At 37.8% G+C, this 23,949-nt stretch overlaps 4 protein-coding genes across 6 annotated transcripts; 2 read left to right on the top strand and 2 right to left on the bottom strand.

The window, feature by feature from the left end:
- Positions 1-4,827: 4,827 nt before the first annotated feature.
- LOC147869379 (ubiquinol-cytochrome c reductase complex 6.7 kDa protein) lies at positions 4,828-7,972 on the bottom strand. Its single transcript, XM_087328669.1, has 2 exons — positions 7,765-7,972; positions 4,828-5,065 (listed from the first exon to the last, which is right to left on the bottom strand). The coding sequence occupies exons 1-2, from the start codon at positions 7,903-7,905 to the stop codon at positions 5,009-5,011; spliced, it is 198 nt and encodes a 65-aa protein (XP_087184795.1). The 5' UTR covers positions 7,906-7,972; the 3' UTR covers positions 4,828-5,008.
- A 2,164-nt stretch (positions 7,973-10,136) lies between these two features.
- Positions 10,137-11,909, top strand: LOC147869378 (uncharacterized). Its single transcript, XM_087338251.1, has 5 exons — positions 10,137-10,594; positions 10,798-10,941; positions 11,018-11,083; positions 11,236-11,301; positions 11,491-11,909. The coding sequence occupies exons 1-5, from the start codon at positions 10,160-10,162 to the stop codon at positions 11,695-11,697; spliced, it is 918 nt and encodes a 305-aa protein (XP_087194377.1). The 5' UTR covers positions 10,137-10,159; the 3' UTR covers positions 11,698-11,909.
- A 2,302-nt stretch (positions 11,910-14,211) lies between these two features.
- PFD3 (prefoldin 3) lies at positions 14,212-18,232 on the top strand. The gene is made up of 6 exons (XM_087328681.1): positions 14,212-14,398; positions 16,016-16,073; positions 16,157-16,228; positions 17,468-17,587; positions 17,684-17,785; positions 17,877-18,232. The coding sequence occupies exons 1-6, from the start codon at positions 14,277-14,279 to the stop codon at positions 17,949-17,951; spliced, it is 549 nt and encodes a 182-aa protein (XP_087184807.1). The 5' UTR covers positions 14,212-14,276; the 3' UTR covers positions 17,952-18,232.
- Positions 18,233-21,336: 3,104 nt separating this feature from the next.
- LOC147869376 (transcription factor KUA1-like) lies at positions 21,337-23,683 on the bottom strand. 3 transcript variants are annotated; one of them, XM_087328660.1, is made up of 4 exons: positions 23,381-23,683; positions 23,132-23,291; positions 22,264-22,472; positions 21,337-22,125 (listed from the first exon to the last, which is right to left on the bottom strand). In XM_087328660.1, the coding sequence occupies exons 2-4, from the start codon at positions 23,229-23,231 to the stop codon at positions 21,637-21,639; spliced, it is 798 nt and encodes a 265-aa protein (XP_087184786.1). In that variant the 5' UTR covers positions 23,232-23,291; positions 23,381-23,683; the 3' UTR covers positions 21,337-21,636. The 3 variants fall into 3 exon arrangements, with proteins under 3 accessions (XP_087184786.1, XP_087184780.1, XP_087184772.1); XM_087328654.1 differs by having other exon boundaries at positions 23,123-23,291; positions 23,381-23,679; XM_087328646.1 differs by lacking the exons at positions 23,132-23,291; positions 23,381-23,683 and adding an exon at positions 22,760-23,043.
- Between the last annotated feature and the right edge of the window lie 266 nt (positions 23,684-23,949).

The raw sequence follows: 23,949 nt of genomic DNA, 5'->3' as shown, positions 1-23,949 counted from the left end.
CGCATAAGTCTACAAAACCTATTGTGCGGAATGCTACACTAGACCTCGCCTTTAAGGAACTCAAGGACCTGGTTTGCAAGGCTCCTTCACTTCTTTTACCCGATCCTTCAAAACCTTTTGAGGTTGAAACAGATGCAAGCGATTATGCTATAGGTGTTGTCTTATATCAAGATGGTAAACCAATAGCATTCGAGAGTAAGAAACTTGATTCTACTCAATGTCGGTATACCATTCAAGAAAAGGAATTATTTGCAGTTATACATGCGCTCAAAACATGGCGCCATTATCTTTATGGAAATTGCTTTGTGGTAACTACAGACCACAAGTCCTTGAAATATTTTTGTGACCAAAAAGACCTGAAAGGTCGTAAGGCACAATGGGTTGATCTCATATAGGACTTTGATTTTTCCATACGATATCGTAAAGGTTCCATGAATACTATCGTTGATGCACTAAGTCACATCCGTGAAGTTAACATGCTTAGCTTCACTGAAATAACATCAGATCTTTATGATCACCTTCGAGGGAAGTATCCTGATGACAGTTATTTCGCAAAATATTGGGCAAGAGTTGAGTCTGGAACAAACACCACCACATCCTCGAATGAATACTCCCACATTGCTAACGGTCTGCTCTACCATAATGGGAAGGTTTGTGTTCCAGATTTGCCTGAGGTAAAAAAGAGAATTCTTTTTTAATGCCATGATGCACCCTCAGTAGGGCACCCTAGAATACATCGTACACTCGTTCTCATCTCCACTCAATTTTATTGGTCTAAGATGCGCCCTGACATACATAGTTATGTGACTAAATGTCACCAATGTTAGGTTAACAAAGCCGAGCGACTTAAAGCCGCAGGACTTTTACATCCCTTGGACATTCCCAACAATAAGTGGGAAAGTATATCCATGGATTTTATTGTTAGCCTTCCTCACACCCAAAAAGGTCATGATGCCATTTGGGTTATGATTGATAGACTAACTAAAATGGCCAGATTTATTGCTACTAAAACCACGGTAACAGCTCTTGAATTGGCTTACCAATTCGTTGACGAGTTATTTCGTTTTTATGGCTTACCGATGGATATCGTGAGTGATCGAGATCCAAAATTTACTACTGACTTCTGGACGCAAGTCTTTAAGAAGTTAGAAACTACGTTGAGCATGAGCTCCATGGATCATCCTCAATCCGATGGACAAACAGAACAAGTAAATCAAATTATTGAGGACATGCTTCGAGCATATGTTGGTGCAAAACCAAAAAATGGGAACGGTATCTCCCAATATTGGAGTTTGCTTATAACAGCCCCAAGCATACGTCGACAGGATATAGTCCTTTTATGTTGATGTATGATTTTCAGCCACGAGCCCCGATTGATGTTAATATACATCATGATGAGTTGCGAAGTACGCAAAACTTTCTTCGGGATATGCAAGATATGTTGCATATTGCACGAGATAATATAAAAACGGCTCAAGATAGAGCGCGTTCATACGTCGATCATCATAGGCAACCTAAAGGTATTTTTACGTGTACCTCACAATTCTAAGACATTGTCTACAGGTAAGTGCGCTAAGTTAGCCCCACGGTTTTGTGGACCTTTTACAGTCCTCAAACACATTGGGTCATTAGCCTATCGTCTCGCTCTTCCCGATGGTGTTGGAATTCATCTAGACTTTCATGTGAGTCGTCTAAAAGAACTTCTAGGTTCTGGCAACAATACAGTTACAACTGAAACTCTAGTTACTTCTAAACAATTATCTTCTAAACCACATGTACCAGAAAGAATTCTCGATGTTAAAACAAAAAAATTACGTACTAAAGAAATCTGAGAATTTAAAATAAAATGGATGGATACATCAATAAAAGTTGCCACCTGGGAACGCGAAAATACTCTCAGAACTATCTTCCCTAACTTTCCATTGCAAGAGTGCAATGTTTTAAAGAGGGGGAGGGGAGTATGTTACGGGCATGACCATATAATATCTCGTGGTAAGAATTTACCGTAGTATTCTATACACGTGGATCGAGAGTGTAAAGAAGGGGAGGATTACTTTTAAATCCTCGGGATTGAGACAACCCATTAGGCCAAGTCTGAACTTTCTTGGGGGCCTTGGGTATCGCTATAAATAAGAGGCCTAGCTACCCTCATTTCACTATCTTGTTGACTACGTCGAGACTCTGTCTTGTGGTGGGTCAACTCTTGTAACGAGCACGCCAGCACCAGGTACGACTTGACGCCACGACGGTGGTATGGGACGCCAATCGAGGCTCGAGTCCGTCTCGATCCCTTCGCTCGAGGGTGGTTGGGTGGATCAACACCCTTCTTTCTCTCTCTCCTTTCTTTCTATCTACCTAGATTTATCATTATCTAATGCTTACTTTAGTACATGTCTCTAATATCGTCAACCAGCACGAGCCTGGTCCTCTAGCCTTCAACGAAGGGAGGGTGGGAGGTGAGTAGGAAACAGCCAACGTGGGGCCTGGTAGTTTCCTCGCGTCACCATCGGCATGTTCCTCCATTTTTGCAAAAAGCGTAAGTGGGCCGTGACCATATCGTCGAACATTGTTCCCTATTTATTTCCATAGCTCTATTTACGTAGAGTTGCTCTCTTTATTACTGCCCCACTCATTAGAATTGTTTTGGAATTTTGTTCTTCCTTATTGTATCAATCCATATGGCATGATCAATAAAAGGTTGCACTTGTATGCTATGTAATTGGCAGTATGTGCATCAACCAATAACTTATCAAGCTTGCAAAAAAACGTTTTTGTTGTCTTCACATTTTGGAAAAGTTTTTTATAAAGCATGCAAAAAAACGAAGGCAAACAATGAAGATAAAATGCTAGTATTTGGGAGAGCCAGAGTTGTGGCACTTGGCAACCGATCCGAGTGATGGCCCAGGTTGGAAGATCAAGTGGAACCCCAATGGAAGTTGTGGGTCTATGATAATCGCCCCCTCGAGGAACTCAAATGGGACCCAAGGGATTTCAAGTGGAAACATGGTAGTAGGTTGCACCATTTCTTTGATTACAAACTCAACTAGGGCAAGCTATACAAATGCACTTGGAAGGCCGCGTGCGCAATGGTTGGTGGACATTGGACAATCCTAACAAGCTACTCTGTACATTCTAGACGGCCTTCTAGCATCTCCACATGCTTGAGAAGATCAAGTTGTTTTGGTGGCAGATCAACCATAAAGTGGTCCCCATTGGCGAATGGGTTACGCAAATTTGGTGAGAGGGATTTGGGACCCCACTCCACCCTACACCTATTGAGACTCTAAGACACTATCAATGGGATTGCCCCCAAGCTCCTCGTAGCATACAAGGTGGATGGGAAAACATCGTGGAGCGTAACAACCTGGATCATTCCCTCGCCTGATTGTTGGGCAAACACTTTCAACACAAGCAATTGGTGCTCTAAATGCACATGAGGCTAAATAGTCAAGACCCAGTTTGAGAGAGGGTTGAGAACTGCTTCCCCCCGCTTCCAAGAGATGTGGACGTTGATTGCAGGCTTCACCTTCTTGTATGTGCGGAAAGCATGTTGTCGAAGGGTCTTCCAAGATCAGGTACAACCGCCGGAGGGGTTGATCATGGAGATATGGTTTGCAATTATCAACTACCTACGAGGGCTACTGGACATGGTTAGCAACCGCTTCAACAACCGCTCCTATCATTGCACACCAATGCTGACACATGGAGGAAATGGTCCTAGTTGGCCCTAGTTCACATTGTGATTGCAAGAGAATAGTGTGTGCAAATCAATGCTCGTTGACAATGTGGAAAAAGCAAACTAGAATTTGAAAAAATAGGAAGATTGTAGTATGTTAATACTGAAACTCACAAATTTGTTTAGACAAAACAAGTGAACATGTTTCCTTTCATTTACCCCTAACTCCTATAAGGCAAGTTCATCTGAAAAGTTATTGCCTAACCTCTCGTAACCTGCATAAATTCCATAACTACCCGTATGTTTAAACGGGGTAACAAAACCTATTGGAAAGTCTAATAAAGGAGCCAAAACCCTATTGGTCACCTATAGTTAATTTATGAACAAGACCAATTAACCTTCTACAACACCCCATTTCACATTAAAGAAAATGTGACCTGAGACATAAAACCAACGGTGCAAATAGAAGACAAACAAATAGGCCCTTCAGTGTAAAGTGACTGCAATTTACAATTTCATACACGAATATGGTTTTCTAGTTTGGTGTGAGATATGACATAGAATGTAATATGAGAAATCCAAGCATCCATATCTCCCCCAATCCATATTCTTTTATTGTCACAAAGAACATTCATTCATGAAGGGATGTAAGAAGGCATCATTAAACAAGGCTTCCTATACAATTCTAAGAATGGTTGACCTGATGTAACATGTATTCAAAATCCCAGTCCATACATGTGCTCTTAAGTAGGACCATGTACAGCATTTATGTTTTCATTTGCAATAACTTCATAAAAAAATGCTCTTGGAACAGTTTACAAGTTTTTCAAGGGCAAAGTTCTATAAGTTGAAGGATCCTCCACTGTCATTTGAGGGCCAGGCTAAAGAATAACTGGTAGATAAAAAATTTCAAGCGTTACAGGGGAGGGGGTATAGAGAATTTATAACAATTGAAATGCAAGATAAATGACATACCACATTCTTATAATTGACATTTAGCACCTCAGTTTTCTCTCTATAGCATTTCAACAAGGTATATTGCCCCTGTTCCACATTCAATCTTGCTACTGCTTTATGCATATAAATCCTGATAATGCATTCAGCATTTTTAAGTCCTCCAAATTCAATAACTAGCAGTAAAAGAAACTAGATTAGGGTCCAAATTGTCACAATCTTATTTCAAATATGTTCAGACCAGCCTTACATTCTTCTCTTTTACAATGGTTCAATAATCGCAATGCGCCACTAAATAATGGCAGAGAATTACAATTCGAAAATAGTTAAAATCGCCAAGAAATTATTGTAGGAAGTTGCTGTTGCAAATGACTACTATTAAGAGGTAGATGTCTCTTCACTCTTTGAAAATTGTTGCTTGATCCAATCAAAAGGCTGAATAAAATTAGAAAAAAACATTGCATGAATGAGACCAATCATGAACATATAGCAGCAGCAAAGTAACAAATCACACAATCAGACTAAAACACCATAACATGACAAAAACATGAATAATTCTATGAAAAAATAGCAACCCTCAATAAGTGCTAACCACAAAATGTCTCAAAGAATCTCTGAAACATTGTCAAACATTCTTCTTAGGTTCCTTTTCATGGTCTTCTGATTGTTTGTAAGGTAAGGGCTGTAAATTTTCAAGCGAAGGATAGTCATTGTTACCCCACCAATCCTACCCTTTATTTCATTTTCTCCACTTCACAGCAAGATCTATATGATTGCCTTACTTAAGAGATCACAACATAAGAATTATTCTCCACGAAGGACATAGTCTTCATTTCACTGCAAGTCCTATGACTTGTGATTTATTATCTATTCTCCATGTTATGCAGCTATATTAGTATCGTCTTCTCCACATAATTACTTCTACATTAAAAAACCTGAAGGGGTTTCTTTAATTTGTAAGTATTAAGAAGAGGGTTAAACCTATTTTTTGCTATGGCCAATAGAAATCAGCAAAAGGTAATGGCTCGGTTTAAGCCAAAAGGAAACATGAAGCATTGATTTAAAACAGTTTGACTGGGGAGTTCAACATTTCAGTTTGGTTAGTCCGAAAATGGCAAGTAAAAGGCTTAAACGTACTTATATGGTCATTAGACATTATAAATTAATATAAAGCACCTCTCTTACAAGTTATCTCACCCTATGTGCAGGTCTATAAATGTAGTACAATGTCTTCATTTTATAATAGCACAAGAATTTGTTTTCATATTTTTTATAATTTAAAATTTATGATTTTCATTTTAATTTGCTATGGAAATTATTTCCTAAACAGTTTTAGTGATTTGGTTTTGAATCGTTCTTAAAAAAGGTGTATAATTCCATGTTTGGTTTGGTAGAGTTGAAGTCTCTGCTCCTTTTTCTGGTTTCATCTTAAGATATCTAAAAGTGCCAAACTAGTTTCACCTGAACCAAACCATTGGCAATTGCAAGATGAAGTGCATACTAAAACATTTAACAATCCAAAAACTAGAAAATACCTCAAAATACACTGCAACTCTTTCTTTCCACAAATGTTACCCCTAGTTCATGTTCATCCCCCGAAAAAAGTAAAAACTAGGTACGCATTGGCCATATAATTGTTCATGTAACATCTAAAATTGCCAGAGGGAGAGCAAGGTTAAACACAGACATTTGAGCAAATTACGGAAATTTATGCATATTTGGGACTTGAGGAAAAATCAGCCACAGTATGGAGTAGGACTTTTTCCCTAAATTTTAATGTAGAAATGCTGAGTCAAAGAAGGTTTAGAGATGAAACAAAAATGACACAATCTATTCACTCTTATGAGAAAGTCCACAAACCAAGCAGAGTCATTGTGCATACAAACGTTCAACTCAAAACATTCAGCTATGGAATCCCACTACATACATGGTATGATTTAAAAACTAAAGATATATTATCACCGCTATGGACAAACAAATTCTACATCATACAACTGTGCAGGAGAACTTGTGAATATTTACCATAAGTAATACAAATGCTTAAGAAAGTCATGAAATTTCCGCATGAGAAAACTATGAGTTAACCGCAAACACTGAAATATACCAAAACTACATACAGAGATCATGAAACACACCAGTGCAAAAGATTGAATGCCAACACTTTTTATTCAGTAAATCATCCAATGTAGAAAATGCTAATCCCCGAACTATGCAGGAAAGAAAAGACTAGCCAAAAACATGATGCGACTTTCGCCAAACTCAAGAATAAAGTACCTAAAAGAAAGAATAATCATGGAGAAAGTCTCTGCTAACAGATCATTTGAGAACATAGGGAGAGTCTAAATCATTACAAGAATCAAAACAATAATCCAAAAACAAGGCTGTAAATTTAAGACAATAAAAAAATGTCACAAAAAGGAAAAGATTTGACATCAAAATACTAAACGAGACAAGAAAATAGTGGGACATATAGAACTAAACTAGAAATGAGAAAGATTAACCATTAAAAACATATAAATATCGCACCGGATATAGCAATTAATACAGAAATTAATACATATATACGTATATATATAATATATATAAACAGCGGGAAAATTTGTAATCTTTTAACAAAGAAGAATACACAGAAAAGAGAAAATGTCGTAACAGTACAAATACTTTGTAAAAAGGAAATGCACACATCAAAGACGTGTTTCCAGCACAGCAAGGAACACGAGAAATATTAATCCTAAATCATACAAAAAACTCGTACTTCACGCAACTTCCAGAAAAAACGGACTTTCCAAGAATATACATAGAAACGAAGAACACATTGAAATTGATGAGGGCAACCAACCTTATATCCCATGCATAAGAAAAACAACATAACGGAAATCGAGAAAACACATAAAACGAGCTAAGGATAATAATAATAAAAGATTAAGCCTGACGGATACATACAGAATGAGGAAAAACCTTAGAAATAGAAATCACTCAACAAACAGCCCTACAACAATGGCAAAAATAAAAGGAAGGCAACAAAACACAGGATTCAACCCTGAATATTATAGTGAGAGAGAGAAGGGAAGAGAAACAAGATAGAATGAACCCTAAAAAAGATTGGTGAAGAAGGGAAGGGAAACGAAAGGAACCTGGACGAGCCAGAGGGCACCAACGCCGAGAGTGGCTCCCCATAGGACACCAGCAGAGAGATCTGCGGTCTGAGGTCTAATGTTGGCCGGGATGAGGGAGAAGATGCTCGAAAACGCCTTCTTGGATGCTGCGGACGCCATAGCCGCTTCTTCTTCTTCTTCTTCGTCTTCTTCGTCTGTTCCGATTCCTTCTTCTTCCTCTTCTTCTCTGTGTGCGTGGGCTGTGTCCGCGAAGAAATCATAGAATTATATTCGCGTTCAGGTTTCACACCTGTCCGCCCATACCTCCTTGGTTTCACACGCGGCCGCCCGGCCTTTCCTTTTTGCCTCTTTTTGGTACGCGTCTCGCACTAAAATAAGAAGAAGACGACCTAGAAATAGAAAAACACACAATATTCTTCCCTTTCTTTCTTTCTTTCTTTCTAGCATCTGCCAGAGATGGCCACTCATGTTTTTCGTTATATTTTCTGTGTTGCTCACTCGAGCCACTTTGTTGTTATTTCTTGTTGCCCATGCCTTTTGCCTAAGGGCATTGGGGAAATATAAAGGAAATTTGTTTGGAGAGCCGACACATTTGAGGATATGACAAAAACCTTTGTGATATACGTAGAAAAGAATGAGGGAGAGTCTCGGATATTTCACAGGTGTTAAAGCTATCCAATACATGTGAAACCAAAAGAGACATGGAAGGATAAAATTCAATAAATCCTTCACTATTTTTAGCCCTTTTCTTCATCGCGTTGTTTTGTTGCCCTCTTGAAAAACTTGACATTTGTCAAGATTGGGTTAATAGATATTAGATTATCTCAATATGATCCATGATACCATCCACTTGAGATTTAGTTTGTACCGTGTGATAACATGACAAATAAGGCTAAATCAACTTTGTGCTCTACAACAATTGTGCGATATTGGCATGACAACATACCCTATGCTTTATAAGAGTTCATATGTAATCAATTTGTTCCTCGTGGTTATGTTACCTATGGTGACTATGTGTAGCTAATGTTTTGAAAACATATCACGAGTAGATTTATGCATTCCCATGCATTGTACTTGTTCACTTTTGCCACAAACCGCTATGTTGGTGTCATCTTCCACTTTGTAACATTGTGGTAAACATTTTTAGATTATAAGATTTCCCCCTAACAACGCTTGCTAGTTCATTGTTTCACACACTTCTCATTCTTGTGGCCCACCCATTTTCTTCGACAAGTCTTTCATTATTTGGCTTGGAAGCCTACGATTTCTTATGACACGAATGTGAAGAAGAACAATACAAATTACGAATGACACGAAATGAATTAATGAAATTCCTTAGATCAACACGAAGAGGTGAGACACATGAAAATTGTTGAATAAAAACGTGAAAGTATAAGGACTTACGATGTGTTTTCCAAGTACATCATACAAACTGTTATTTGCAACAAATTATAGATGGCCATGAGGTTGGTTGATAAATATCTTACTTTTAGTTGTCTTGCTAGATGGCACACTTTCCTTGCTCTTGCCCGCACCCATGTGTTTGTTGTCCAACCCCATCAATTGTAACAAGGATTTAGGTTGCGCAATGTTTTAAATGCTACATAAACATGGATATTTGATGTGCCACCTAGCCTTGAAGATGGCAAGAGGTATTGCTAATCGGAAGGGAATCGTGGTTATGAGAGGAGGACATGGACGAGCAGATGGTTTTGAAGAAGTGGGTACGTGATGGTCGGGAGTACGCGATGGCCGAGTGTGAACTCAAGAGCAGGACGCAATTGGCAGGCAAAGCAAAAGGCAAGCAAAGACAAGGCCAAACAAAACAAATGGAGAGAAGAGACTCACATTCAAATTGCAAGAGGGAGGAGGGAGGGGGGAGGGGGGGGGGATCCAGAAAGAGAAAGAGGCGTTAGTTACAACTTACACTTCCACCAAATTTAGAAGAAGAAAAAGAAGAAGAAGTAGTAGTAGTAGAAGAAGGAAAAAGGGACCCTGCTGTTCTGTTTCTGTTCTCAACTAAAATAACAACAGAGTAACAGAACAAAAGCTCTTGCTCTTTTTTTTTTCATTCATTCATTAATCCTCTCCTCCATCACAACACCCACCCACTCGCTCTCCCATTCATAGGAGCGCTTCTCTTGTCACTGTTTTATTATTATTATTATTATTATTATTATTGATCTTTTTTAAAAGCTCCTGGTTATGGTGGGAGCTACCATTCATTCATTTCAAGCCACTGCAGATGAAAAAAAATATTAATCCGTCTTCCATAATGGGGTAGAAAAAGAACGAGAAAGATTAATGTTGTTTTGCCGATTGATTGACTGATTGTTCAGAGTTTATATAGATATCCGAACAAATAGCAATGCTGAATCCCCATCTACCTTCTCTTGTGGAGGATTGGGGTGTCATGTCCACGGATACTTCCAAGGTCACCATTAATCTGTTGGCGGTCACTACTTCTCCCACCCCACCGGTCATAACAACTGATTCATCTTTCTCACAGCAATCACTCTCATTGGATCGATGTATAAATGGAAATGAATATGATAGATTCATCTCTCAACATCAACAACAACATCTTAACTCTAATCACATGCTGCTATCTTCAGGCATCAATCAAGTATTATCATTTGATCAATGTGGTGCTAATAGTATAAAAGATGATGGGGTGGTCTCGCATCGACATAACCAACAACAACAACAACAACAAGGAACACCTAATACTCTGTTAGCTACTACTTCAAGCACATGGCGTCAATCTCATGGCATCGAAGCCTTGGCCACAGCCCCAATTCAAAGCAATGGAGACAGGTGTAGGGAAAATTCACAAGGGGGAAACTCAGTACGTTTTGATAATATTTGTGAAACTTTTCAGTAGTTGCTTTATTGATTTTTAGTTTGGTTATGTTGTAATTCATGACCACCTATCAATTATGATAGCCTTATGCAACTTTTAGATTGTGGGGTTTCTAGTTTGTTTGAATTGGGAATCATCACCATCACCATTTTTAGAGTGAGATATGTGTGTGTGTAATAATATTTCAGATGCAATGCGGCCAAGGGGTCCTTGACATGACATTGGTTGGCACTCATACAACCATAGATCTGCCTCAAGGAGCTAAAGGTGTGAGGTCTGGAGTCCGAGCAAGACGTGGACAAGCCACTGATCCTCACAGCATTGCTGAAAGGGTATATATTCCTCTCTTTCTCTCTTTGATCTTCCTAAATTCTACTTGAAGTTCTCTGAACATTCGTCCATCGGCAGCATCGACGAGAAAGAATTGCAGAGAGAATGAAATCCTTGCAAGAGCTCATTCCAAATGCCAACAAAGTGTGTGAGCAAAAAAGAGCTTCCAAGTCTAGATGTTCTATGTGTTTATGTTTGTGTTGTTTTCTAGTATATTGTATTATGTTATGTTTTCTAGTTCATTTTCGAACCCATCTAACATTGTCAGAAGAGTTACTAAATGTTTGTTAATGTAGTCGGACAAGGCATCCATGCTTGATGAGATAATTGATTATGTGAAATTCCTTCAATTGCAAGTAAAGGTAAATTGGATTCATTTGTATATGTAAACCTATTCATAACTTTCAGCTTCATTTCCTATGGGTACTCTGGTAACATAAATACCCAACAAGTTAGGGGAGTAGAAACATAATTACAATATAAGACGAAGATGCAGTAGTTTTGATGGTTTTCCTTTACGAACCTAATCGCCTACATGTTTTTTTCCCCAGGTTTTGAGCATGAGTCGGCTAGGTGGAGCAGGACCCATGGTTGATGAAGATGGAATAATGACAGCTGAGTGCCAAGTTGTGAAACTTATGGAAGATGATATGGGCTTGGCGATGCAATTTTTACATGCTAAAGGGCTCTTCCTTGTGCCATTGTCATCTACAACATTCATACCCTGCGAGAAATCGATGAGCTATGATCATCAATAAGGGTTTTGATTTACCCTCATTGAAGAGGTTTATGTGGTCAGTTCATGCCACGATAGGAGAAAGAAAACAAGGCCCGTATTCTTGGTCCATGGAAAGCAAACACCCATATATAGAGAGGTATCGACAAAGATATGATTTTGTTTGCTCTTCTTTTGTGGGCATATAGTATTCAAAAACTGCAAAAAGAAAACCATTGGCAATATGCAAGCCATTATTCCAAGACACCATAAACTCTGTATGAAAATCATAACAAAAAAGAAGACATTTGGCTGCCATTATTTCTTCTTTCAGCCTTCCATGGCTGGGATATGGATTGGTACCATTGTGTATCTCTGCGTTGTATTGTGCTGCAGATGAGGTTTTTGCATTTCATGGTTTATATGTATGTGTGAATTGAGTCTTGGAAAAAATGCACCTAAAATTACATGTTTTTCAAACTATCTAGAATAACCCTAATTTGTTTTTTTGGATTACTCTACTCTCTTATTGAAAAGAAGAAAATTTGGTCGTTTGTGACCCATAAAATATCATGCTTATCAATTTTGTTTACGTCTTCACAAGGTATGCTTGTGAATCTACATTCAACCACCACGTAGATCCATAATGTGCTTCCAACAATTGTTGCTTCAATTCAAACCAAGAAAATCTATTCCAACAATTTTTTATTGAGAGAATTGTAATTCCCTCTTTGATTAAAGTTTCGTAGAATGTGTAAAGACACAATATTATGCTTGAGCACATGCATAGCATAAAAATGTCTTTTTCATGTTTCCTTTTAAAATGTAATTCTTACCGGCATAACCAAAGGAAGTGTCGTTTTCAAACCTTGGTGTCGGCTAATTTATATGGTATGAAGGGTAAGGATTGAGGTTACTCTCAATCCTATAGTGGTAGATAACTTTAGAGTGTTTCATCACTTAACCAAAAGAAATGTAAAGATTTCTTTGGTGTGGGCTAATTTCTATGGAAGTAAAGATTGAGGCTACTCTCAATCCTACTATAGTAGATAACCTTAGAACACAATCAAGTATGAAAAAGATAATTGATTAGGGTTTATGCTTATAAAAAAGGTTAGTTACCTTTATGTAGGTTGTTGCTATGTTGCATAGAGGCTTTGGTGGTGTGGTAAAGCTCTAGCATCATAAATGTATCCCTCCTTTAAATGCAAGGTATGATCCATGTTCAAACTCGGTGGTATGGGACATCCATGGAGGACTCTAAACCCATCACTTGTCTTTATTAGGGATGATCGTGTGGTCTTGCACCCTTTCTTCTTTATTGCTAATTTAAATTCTTATCATAATGGTATTGTTTTCTTTATTTTAATTGTAAAAAATGCAACAAGTTCAAGGTTGTACAATACAATGGTTGTTTTAGGAGCACAATGATAATACTCACAATCTCAAACAAAATTATGAATAATAAATGAAGGCCAATGCCTCGAATTGCAACCTAAATGTTGTAATGAACAATTCACGTTGGAATAATGAAAAGTGAAAATTTTGTATGATAACCTTGTGATTAGCATTAGTGGCACATTGGCCATGTTTGTAGTTTTGTTATCACATGAGACTGTTAGGGTGACAAAAGAACAAGAGCATAAAAGCATTTTTGGCTTTTTGCATGTGCGGATACAAAGCAACAGGAAAAGGGAGATGTGTTGTGCGTGGATTGATCGTGTCATTGGAACAACACGAGAGAACGAAATGCCATGCATCGACAATATGTTGGAGGGGGGCTTGAGTATTTGGAGTGCAAAAGCATTTGGCAGAAATTGATAGCTACTACGTATATGGAGGTGTCTACAGTTTCCTCTAGGATCGCGTGCACCATGTTTTTTTCGCTGCTTACTATACTACCTAGCCACGGAATGGGACAGACGATGCATGGATTGGGGTGGGCCAACAACACATGATCGACGAGACGATGCCAATAAGGCTTTGGGTGGAGCGAAATCATTGTTCTTCATATATCATGAGTGTTGAAGTAGAGTTAGAAATATGTAGCCCAAGGGTCCTCTGGTGTGTCTATGGTGTTCTAATACCAAACATACATAACGAGACTTAAAAAAACGACAGCTTACAACAAACTTGCTCGCTCTTTTTGTTTGTTTGTTCATAGCCCGTGGGCCCCCATCTCTCTCTCTCTCACCCATACACAACCGCTCTCCATCTCTCTCTCTCTCACACACACACACACATGCACAGAGGGACAATTTATTTGTCGTAATTATTTCAGCTCAGTGGTAAGTTGTTAAACTACAAGTACAAACAATACGTCTTGGGTTCGAAACAAAAAATTCTTACCTCTCTACATACATATCTCTTAATTCACTAGAGATGCCCATGACCTCTGGAATCTAAGGGTTTGAACCCATGACCTCCTCCTGGTTTCTATTCTCTCTCTCTCTATGTGTGTGAGTGTGTTTGCCGTCTCTTTCTTTCTTGCTTTCTGCTTCGACGGCCGAGAACGAAACAAACGAAACGAAACAGAAAAGAAGCAATTTTGTTTTATTTTCCTGCTTCTTCTTCTGGTTTTTCCTGGTTCCCTTTCTTGTGCTGCTTTTATTTAGCTCAGCCATGGCGTCCTCGCCTTCAGAGAGGAGAGGTATCCCTGCGGCTCCCTTTGTTCACGATGTGCAAACTTACCTCTCGCAGTCGGCACTCGATGCTAACTCTGCTCTCTCTACTCTCCAAGAAAGGTTAGTTGTCTTCCCCATACACACACACACACACATATGTATATTTGTATGTGCGCATCTATTTATGTACATGCATTCATGTATGCGTGCGCATAATTATGTGAATTGCATAAGAATCTCCACACTATGTAGTGGTGTGTTCGTTATATGGGATGAAGGATTGTATGTATAGCTGTTTCGATCTGGTGTTAAACTTCTTAAGATTTTTCACACTATGCAAAATGGAGGATGGAAACATATATCTTTATTGTCTTCTTCTCGATGAGAGGTAGTTTTTTGAGAAAGCTTTGGCAGTATTGAAAATCTACCATGATTTCGTTAATCTCTTGCTTCGAGAACAAGCGCTTTGTTACAAATTGCATAGGAATTTTCTGCCTATGGATAACCTTGGTTTGACTGACACAGAAAACATGAAAGGCACCACTTTGTTTGTGATGAGACAACATCTTTGAAGAGGCCTGGGGTTTGCAATTTTTTTGATTGTGTTGGAAAGCTGCCACGTTTGCCCTTTAGTTATAGATTGTTTGATCTGGTTTTTAAATTGCATAAGAATTTTCAAAGCGTGTAAATGCTATCATATGCTCTGTGGGATGAATCTGTATCTTTGTTTTCTTTATGAGGAGGCCTAGGGCTTCGAATAGACTTCGACAGGATCGAGACGATATCATGTTTTGCTTTTGAGTAGTTGTTTTCATCTTATGTAAATTGCACAAGGTTATTCACACTATGATAATGTAAAATATGTACATCTTGACAGAGTCCGACTATTCTGATCAATCAGGAAAGTGTTACTTAGAGAATTATACCTATTCCGAGGGTAATGGCATTAAGAAAACCATTGAGTGTATTGCAAAGGCACCACGTTTCTTTTAAGTCGTTGTTTTGAAATGGTGTAAACTGCACAAGGTCTATGACACAGTAGGAAGGGAGGTTGTCGAAATCTTGCGAAAGAAAAGTTGTGTAAGTATTTGATGATGTCTGATGTGGCAAGCTACAAAGGTACTACTATATTTCTGATAAGACAGATGTTTGTGATACCCCTTTTCGAAGAGAACCGGTTTTTATAGAAATCTTTTGATTCTGCTGCAAAAGGTTCCACATTTTCTTTTACCTAGTGATTTGGATTCTGATCTGATGTAAAATCACATTTGAATTTTTGCACTCTAGAAAGAGAAGTTCTTGTCTGAGCCTGCAAGGAGAAGGTGCGTAAGCCTTATTGATGCAGAAGTAACATCAATTTTACCTGAATCCTGATGTGAAACTGTATTCATGTTATCTTTGCCACTATTGCAAAGGTACTGCATTTCCTTTCACTAGTAACTGTGTCTTACTAATATAGCAAACAAAAGACGTGCCACCTAATGTCTGCTTTAGCTGCATAACAACTCAAGTGTTCTGCAAATGCCCAAATTAAAGATGTAGGAAAATTAAGATCAGTCTTCCTTTTTATTTGAAATTTTTTGTCTTGTAGGGTTGATCACTGGTTACACAGATATATGAAGTGACTATTGATGTTAATTCCTTGTACTTGAAGGAATTTTGATTCGATATTGCTAGTATTTATCTCCCCAAGTGTTCCTTTAATATTGAATCTCTCGCGGTTCTACTTTGATCTAGGCTTCAACTGTACAAGATCGCAGAGATGAAGCTACTTGCTCAGAAAAGAGAACTTCAGGTTGGCTACAACTCCAGAAGCTGATTTAGTCTTCTTCTTTTTTGAGAATGTGCTGGAAATTGTTTCTGTCTGGTTGTTCTCAGGCAAAGATCCCAGATATCAAGAAGTGTCTGGCTATTCTGGAGTCTTTGATATCGAAACAGGGGACTGGGGAGGTCATCTTTCTTTACCTTATTCTCCGTCTTTCTTTACTATTGTGGTGATTTTTGAGCATCTAGTGAAGACCATGTTTGAATCCATTGGACCTGCATAAAAAATCTGTTGTTACCATTATTTTTGTTTACACATACCGTTCTCATTACTCATTCTAATCCATGAATAACATGCCATGAAACTTCAATATTTTGAACTAAAATTTTGATTCGCTTAGGTTAGCAATGTTCTAGAAATATCATTGAAATCTTAGTATTTTACCCTTTTTTCTGTTAGAGTTTGACGATGATATTAATTTGTGTAGCTATAATATTTTTTATTGGTTTCTTTCAAATAAATATTGACCTTAATTACAAATCAGCAGCTGATTCATTAACTGTTGAGAAGTGTAACAATGCTTCTAAATCACTAGCATTAGGTCTTTCTTGTGAATATGTCATGAGCAGTACATTAGTTATAGATCAATTGAGCTTGATTTGAATAAGTAAAGCTGACTTATCTTAGGTCAAAAATGCTTTGCCCAGCACATTGAACTTAGGCTCAAGGATCCATAGGATGTTTAATAAATGGATGCATGAAGTATTAAGTTTTCCCATTAGTAATATAAATTTTTACTTACTATTAAGGCTGCGTTGGAAACTCACATTGTCACAGTTTAATGCTGCCCAGTCATCATGTAGCATTTCGGAAAGCTTTTTTTTTTTGTTTATATGCATGCATGTATGTATATACCTGTTAAATGTCCAACAGGATTATTTTGACAAATAGCATGTCATAGAACTGTTCCGTATATTGTTGCTGGGCGAGCCCATAACTCTGTTTTCTTTTCAGCATAAGGAAAAAATGTTTGCGGCATCAGAGAGGATCATTGTGGCAAGTGAAATAATGCCCAGATGCTTTCGATGACTGAGAGGCTTATCAGAAATTTTCGTTAGAGATGGAAGAACATCACCATGATTAAATATCATGATTATTATCATTTTCTTCCCAAGTACTTTAATTAGTAAATGCACATTACTTTATTGTTCAAGTTATATTTCGATTTAATGTTATTCTATAGGAAAAATATAGTTGTGTCAACTTTGCCCCATTGGAGTATTTGGGCTTTTTTATTGTTTTGTTTTTATTGTTAAAATAAGAAGCTGGAGGTTCTTTTTTTGTATATAATGTCAATTATTATGAGCAATTTATTTTAATTTTAACATGGTATCTCTTTTAAAGTTTCACCCTCTTCTATTCAGGCAATAATAGCAGATTTTGAGCTTGCAGAAGGAATATACTCCCAAGCTTGGATAGAAGAGACTCAAACAGTTTGTTTATGGTTGGGTGCGAACGTGATGTTAGAGTATACCTGTAGTGAGGTACGTTCGAGGGACCAAATAATATTTATATTTTTATAATTTGAATGGACATTTTCTTGGCTTTTTTGTTAATGGCCTCATATACTGTAAATTCAGGCTGAGATATTATTGAAAAGGAACTTGGAGAATGCAAATGTCAGTTTACAAGCCATTATTGAGGACTCATTATTTTTAAGAGATCAAGTAACCATCACGGAGGTGATCTTTCATCACTTTACCAAACTATCCACTAGATAAAAATAGCTAATTAGTGTTCTTATTGTATTATATATTTTTTACTATTTTGTAGGTGACAATTGCTAGGGTATATAACTGGGATGTACATCAACGTAGGAAGAAACGACAATCTAATGCTGAAGGCTAAAGATAGGTTCTCCATTTCTACATCCAGAGAATTATTTATCTGTTAGTGCACCCAGAGAAAAATTATATTCCTTTGCGTCTCTTTGTATCTATAGGGCGCACTATAGAGAACAACCATAAATCCATTGGTATGACATTTCAGGGTTCAATCTCATTGCATCTGGCAACTTTGTCCGATTAAGATGGTTCAAACTCTTTGCATCTGATATAGCTTGTTTGATTAAGATAGTATATCTTGTTCCAAGTCATCATGGTTGGAATGTCATTCTCTCGCTCTCTCAATATCTGTTTTGTAATATTTTGGTTCTGAAATCAGGATCATAGGTCTCATCCAATTTTTCTCTTTGTTCCATCACGACTAGTTAAAATTGACTTCTTAAGTCAAGTTTGCTCATGTATTTTGTTAAGCCACTGCTTTTCTTAGGAATAGCTCATGTATTGATGGTTGTCTCACAACAAACCTGGCATTTTGGGATTGTAATTGTAGGATGTGAATGTGGCACCCCTAATGTTGTGTGAACCCACAAATGTAACAGGATGTGTGGGTTTCATCAACATCTCTTTTGCCTTCTCCTTGATGGGCTGCTACTCATTATAAAAAGGGGTTGCAAACTACCATTTCATGATGGCTGTATGATCCCCTCAAAAGGACACTGATAATGACAATGCTAAATGATAGAGATTGGCTCGTAATTAGCATGTCTGCTTTATACTATTTTAGGGATCTAATCGGGAAATATCACAGTAAGCATTTGGTTCAAGAGAGTGATAAGCATAATGGCAAAGTAATTAAGATTCAAGATATTGAGGATATGTGTTATTTTCCTTAAATGCTGGCTCAAACGAGTGGATATTTATCTGGATTAACCCTAAAAATCTCAGAAGATTCAGAATTTCAGATAGTGAAAACATTGTGAAGAAACAAGAGTATGCTGGGGTTAGTGGCTGACATTTCAAAGAGTAGTTATTCAAATGGACTACATCAGAATTGGAAGATCCATGCAACCATACAAGAGGTTATGATTCATTGCTTTGGATCTACAAGAGGCAAGCAAACAAACCCGTTGTAGTTATTCGTTTCATAATGAGTGGGTTCAAACTACAGGGTAAGACTGCATTGAATGCAACACCAACCTTTGTAAAATCTAAATATGGCTAGGATGTAACAGAAATAGTTTTAGCAAATTTGTTTTTTGCGTACAATCTATACAAACCCCAAATTAGTTTTTTGTGTAAATCAATCTGTTGTACTCACAAATGAATGTATATGTATTTTGCCTTATTGGGCCACTGGAAAAAGGAACTAAACACATAATCATGGGTTTTTGTTTTTGTATATGGGCAAAGGAGGTTGATAAAACATCTATTAGCCAAACCGGTTTTATTACCCTTATGGTTCAAAGGAGAAGCCTTTGTTGTCTCTCTATGGATCTCAAAAAAGCTTTGAATATAATACCTCAAAGCTTTGAATATAATACTTTTGTAGCAATGAATACAATGTAGGATATCTTTTCTTCATAACCAAGTGTGTTGTATGCTAAAAACCTAAGATAGCTTTATCGATGCCTTTGTACACAACCTTGGGCCAAAGGGTGTGCCCCGTCTTGTGCACTCTTCTAGGCATGTATGTAGACTGCTCAATAGATTTCAATGATGCAAGTAGCATGAAGTGAGTGACTTCAGAGAATCTTAGAGATTCATTTGACTATGGTTCTTCAAACACAAAACAAGCCTTCTCGAGCTTTGTTGGTTATTCTTCCCTAAACTTTTTTTCCGATCCCTAATCCATTTGGAACCCAAGCCATATTTACCCTCAAGAAAAATTTCTCAGCCTCAGTGAGGTTTCTCTTCTTCAATCCAGTATATCATACTTCAACATAAAACAACCCAACTACCCTTGCACATCCATATAGCCCAAACAAATTCATGAGAAATAAGCTGTCATGATCATACTAAAGGAAAAGAATTTGAGGGTATGTCTATTGGCAAATTGTATATAAGTAAAATGCATCAATAACTAGCAAATTTTTCGATGGACCAACTGCAAGTACTTTATAAAGTTCCCATTCAAGATATGTATCATCATCTTAAGTCTCCTATACACATTTAATTATGTGTAATTTCACTGTTATGTATGTATGGCTTTAGAGTACACAGATTTTATTTCTTATCCAAGCTACACAAACCCACAAATCTCAAACATGCCTGTAGGTTCCTAAAATGGTTCTATGTGGCATACCTATGTAAGCGTCTTCACCAACTCCACCCATTACTACTTTCATGATACTCTATTTTCAATTTTGGTGTAGAATCACTCTCCTAACAAGAATTCTCCTCTTATATTGTATTTTCATTTTTGGCATGGAATCACTCTCCCCTGCCTTACAAAGTTCATTACTTAGAATTTGAAGAACTCGTTGAAAACATATAGAATGGCTATGGATGGTGCTTTTTCTGTTGTTTATGCAAGTTCATTTCTATGTTATTTTAAAAGTTAAAACACAAATCGAAACACACCACATGAACTTGTCATATTGGAAGTTTGGTTAATGGTAAGCTACAATATTGGAAACATGCTCCATGGACGTGACATAATGAACTATCAATCATCAATATATAAATTTACTTTAGTAACCATGTATTGCTTGGGCATTACCAAGTGCTTCAGTTGAACCTACGGAAATTTTGGCTGGTTAATTTTCATTCTCTTGCTAGTCATTGACCAAAAACACCATAGACTCTAACAAGACAATGAACTGGTGTTGTGCCTATACACATCAGTGTCGGAGAAAAAAACCCTCACAAGTTAGGGCACCATTGCTTTTAATAAATTAGATATGAAAGTTAATTCGTCACTAGTGATTTTCCTGCATCAGAATACTTTTATTTGGTATTAAAGCATTTCATTAATATATAGAAAACTAGTGAGTGTCAATATCAGAATACATTAGGTTAAATGCTTCACCACATCAATCCTAAAGTTAGAGCGATCACTATAAAAATTGAAAAATACATGAAGATTGAAAAATGCACTGCTGTGAAAAATAAAAAGACTTCATAATGAAGGTTCATAGTGTAAACTCTGAGTGAAATCACAGAAAGATTAAACAGTGGGACATGGCACAATACAGTCCTAAGCACTACAGCAGAAGGGTTGGACACTCAGACATTACCCCTTTTCCACGTCTTCAATTATTACATTACAAAACCAACTCATTTTCAGATAAAGAAAGGTCAATCAAGCACTCGGAAATATATGAGAAATCCATGGAATATATTTTCAGATTAACATAGGTGTGTCGTGCACTTGGAAATACATTTGAAGCCCATGAAATAAATACAATAGATTTTTTATCATCCATGAAGAAGCCAAGTTTGAATAGCCTAGAGACATATGATCTTCCAAATTTCTTTAAGATTTCTTCTTACAGATAAAATTTTCAATCATGTTAGTATTCTCAGTAATCTAACACTGAAAAGCTCTGAAAATGTGTTTTAACAACATCCTGGAGATGCAAAACTTACAACACATTAAACCAATAAATGAGTTTGGAGCGTCTTCAAGCACCCTTGCTCTTACAACATTTTCCCGATTCCTGTTAGTACTCTGCACTTCCATGGTTAAGGAAGCTATTGATTTATCAATAATAATGTGTGTCCTATAACATTCATTCAGCTGCAACGACCTACACCACACTAATCACCTTGCCACCTGATTGATTAATTTTCTTGCAAGGATTTGCTTGGAAAGCAGAATGCTCTGACAACTTAAGAGACAAAGGTGGAGGTGAAGGGAACGCACTGAGGTTAAGCTCTGAAACACCATTCCATAAATCTATCTGAATCGGGGAAGTCGGCAAGATAGGTGTAGGTCTGACAATAGGGCATCGTGATGATGACGATGAAAAGCCACCCCATCCAGGGACAAGCAAGGCAAACGCTGGAGGTGTTGTTAGAAAACATTCTTGCATGGACTGTGGCATAGCAGCATTTTCAGCTAACCTTTGAACCTCCTCTTCCAACATCCCACTTTCAGAACCTATACTAGAAGCATCAGTTTTCATATCTCGACTACAAGGAGCTGCATTCATAGGGTCCTCAGTGCAAGAAGGAGACTGTTGATGAGGACAGTCTGCTATAGATGATTCATCCCTTTCTTCTTCTGCAAGTCCTGTCTGCAGAAAAATAGCAGCAAAACTTGTCTCAAAATTTTGACATCCAGATATTCTCATCAGCAACAAATCTGAAACATTCAGATTTCAAATAAATGGAAAATGTGCTATTATGTATTCTAAGGTAAGGAAAGTGCTTACAGTTTCAGATGTGATATCAAAGAGACTAGACCTTCTCTTTTTTTTGGATATGTTGGATTGTCTGATAAAATACTTCTGAGCATGGCTGGCTACCTGTGTGGGAGTTCTGGAAGTAACATATCCGTGAGCAATTCCCTTCCAATCTCCTTTGCCTAGTTTTTGCAACCCAGCCAGAAACATACGATGCTCTTCTTCGGTCCATGGAGTACCTGGATCAAGAAAAAATTGTTTTTCTCTCCCTTTAAATAGATCTATGTTTCAGAATATTGAAGGCATCATAGACCTTCTTATGTCAGAAACGAACTCCGGTCACAAAACTAAGATCTTAGAGTAAGAAGCCAAAACTAATGGAAAAAACATATCACCTTAGAATAAAGAAAGATTGCGAGAAATGAATCCATTGTGTGTCCGCGAAGAGCTTCGCAAGCAGAGTAAGAAAGCGAGAATGAAAGTCGGATATTTTGAGAAGAACTCAATGTATAGAGAAAGAGAGTACTGGAAAAATCCAAAGCCGTTGCAAGTGTCTTGACAGAAAAATGCGCATTGTATTTGCACGATAAACGCGAAGGAAAAAAAAGGCAAAGAAAGAAATTGATGACGGTTAAGCTCATAAAAGGAAAAGAGAAAAATGGAGGGAAAAAGAAGATGGAACGAAGAGCACTGTAGTATTTTCGCGGCGAAGCCAAAAAGACAAGTATAGCCATAACATAAGACGCTTTTAGAGCATCAAGAACCAGACGAAGGAAATGGAGGTAAACTTGTGAATGACAAGGGACGGAGATCGAACTTCAAGCATACAGAGTTAACAATGCTGATCCATTTCAACCAGTCTAGAAAGGAATGGAATGAATCTGCTTACCTTTCCTACCTTTCTTTCGATCTCTCGAAGGGACTTGTGAATCAGACGGCTGGGCGCTATCCTCTGCGCAGGTTCCGGCGCCATTATTATGATGATGATCCAAGTCCATGAGTAAGATTTGTTAAGAATCCAGAAGATCGACAATGGCCTGTACTATTTATTGGTCCTTCTGCTCACAAACGAGGAATAAACAGAATCGGATATTATCATAGATTGAATAGGACAGGGTATAGACAAGAAATAGAAACAGAAGCAAACCTTGTGTGAAACGTGGATTGTACGGTGTTGCTGCACGCAGATCAGAAAAGAAACTAATTAATTGGCTCTTTCCGCTACAAGAGCACAGAATGCAGAAAGATCGAAGCTTGGCCAATAAGTATAAAGCTTGAGAGGTTGCTCGAAGATCAACAAGGAGAAGCAGAAATAGTCTGTACTTGAGGAGGTATATGGATCTTCTTTCTGCTCCAAGATTAACGCGAAGAAGACGAAGAAGACGCGAACTACGTTGACAAGCAAATGAAGCAAGAAGAAACGGCTAAGGCCGATGACAAAGGGTATCGATCTGTGGTCTGCATACAGAAGCAAGAAGAAAGCGACCTTAACGCGAGCGAATACAGGGAGGGGTATACTGATCTTTCTGGTGGTGGTGAAGAGATGGAAGCAAAACCCTACGGAAGAAGAAGAGGAGGAGGAGGAGGGAAACCCTAAACGAACGAGAGAGAGAGAGAGAGAGTTGCGCCGCCCTCTACTGAGAGGGACCGCCACAGTTCCCACGTTCAAACTTCTTCTTCTTCTTCTTCTTCTTCTCTCTCTGTGTCTCACTCTCT

This window comes from Azolla caroliniana, unplaced genomic scaffold, assembly GCF_043228905.1.
Source record: "Azolla caroliniana isolate FFs.n. ecotype wild unplaced genomic scaffold, voAzoCaro1.0.p SCAF_1, whole genome shotgun sequence".
Taxonomy (NCBI): Eukaryota; Viridiplantae; Streptophyta; class Polypodiopsida; order Salviniales; family Salviniaceae; genus Azolla; species Azolla caroliniana.
This window is presented reverse-complemented; position numbering and strand designations above follow the sequence as displayed.

Excerpts from the sequence above, each read along its gene's own strand:
- LOC147869378 (XM_087338251.1), top strand. The coding sequence starts at position 10,160 with ATGTCCACGGATACTTCCAAGGTCACCATTAATCTGTTGGCGGTCACT. Across the intron at positions 11,084-11,235 it reads TCATTCCAAATGCCAACAAA|TCGGACAAGGCATCCATGCT; the intron begins GTGTGTGAGCAA and ends TTGTTAATGTAG. Across the intron at positions 11,302-11,490 it reads TCCTTCAATTGCAAGTAAAG|GTTTTGAGCATGAGTCGGCT; the intron begins GTAAATTGGATT and ends TTTTTTCCCCAG.
- LOC147869376 (XM_087328646.1), bottom strand. The coding sequence starts at position 22,967 with ATGGCTATACTTGTCTTTTTGGCTTCGCCGCGAAAATACTACAGTGCT. Across the intron at positions 22,473-22,759 it reads AACGGCTTTGGATTTTTCCA|GTACTCCATGGACCGAAGAA; the intron begins GTACTCTCTTTC and ends TTCTTGATCCAG. Across the intron at positions 22,126-22,263 it reads TTGATATCACATCTGAAACT|ACAGGACTTGCAGAAGAAGA; the intron begins GTAAGCACTTTC and ends ATTTTTCTGCAG.
- LOC147869379 (XM_087328669.1), bottom strand. The coding sequence starts at position 7,905 with ATGGCGTCCGCAGCATCCAAGAAGGCGTTTTCGAGCATCTTCTCCCTC. Across the intron at positions 5,066-7,764 it reads GTGCCCTCTGGCTCGTCCAG|CCTTTTGATTGGATCAAGCA; the intron begins GTTCCTTTCGTT and ends AATTTTATTCAG.
- PFD3 (XM_087328681.1), top strand. The coding sequence starts at position 14,277 with ATGGCGTCCTCGCCTTCAGAGAGGAGAGGTATCCCTGCGGCTCCCTTT. Across the intron at positions 17,588-17,683 it reads TAGAGTATACCTGTAGTGAG|GCTGAGATATTATTGAAAAG; the intron begins GTACGTTCGAGG and ends CTGTAAATTCAG. Across the intron at positions 17,786-17,876 it reads ATCAAGTAACCATCACGGAG|GTGACAATTGCTAGGGTATA; the intron begins GTGATCTTTCAT and ends ACTATTTTGTAG.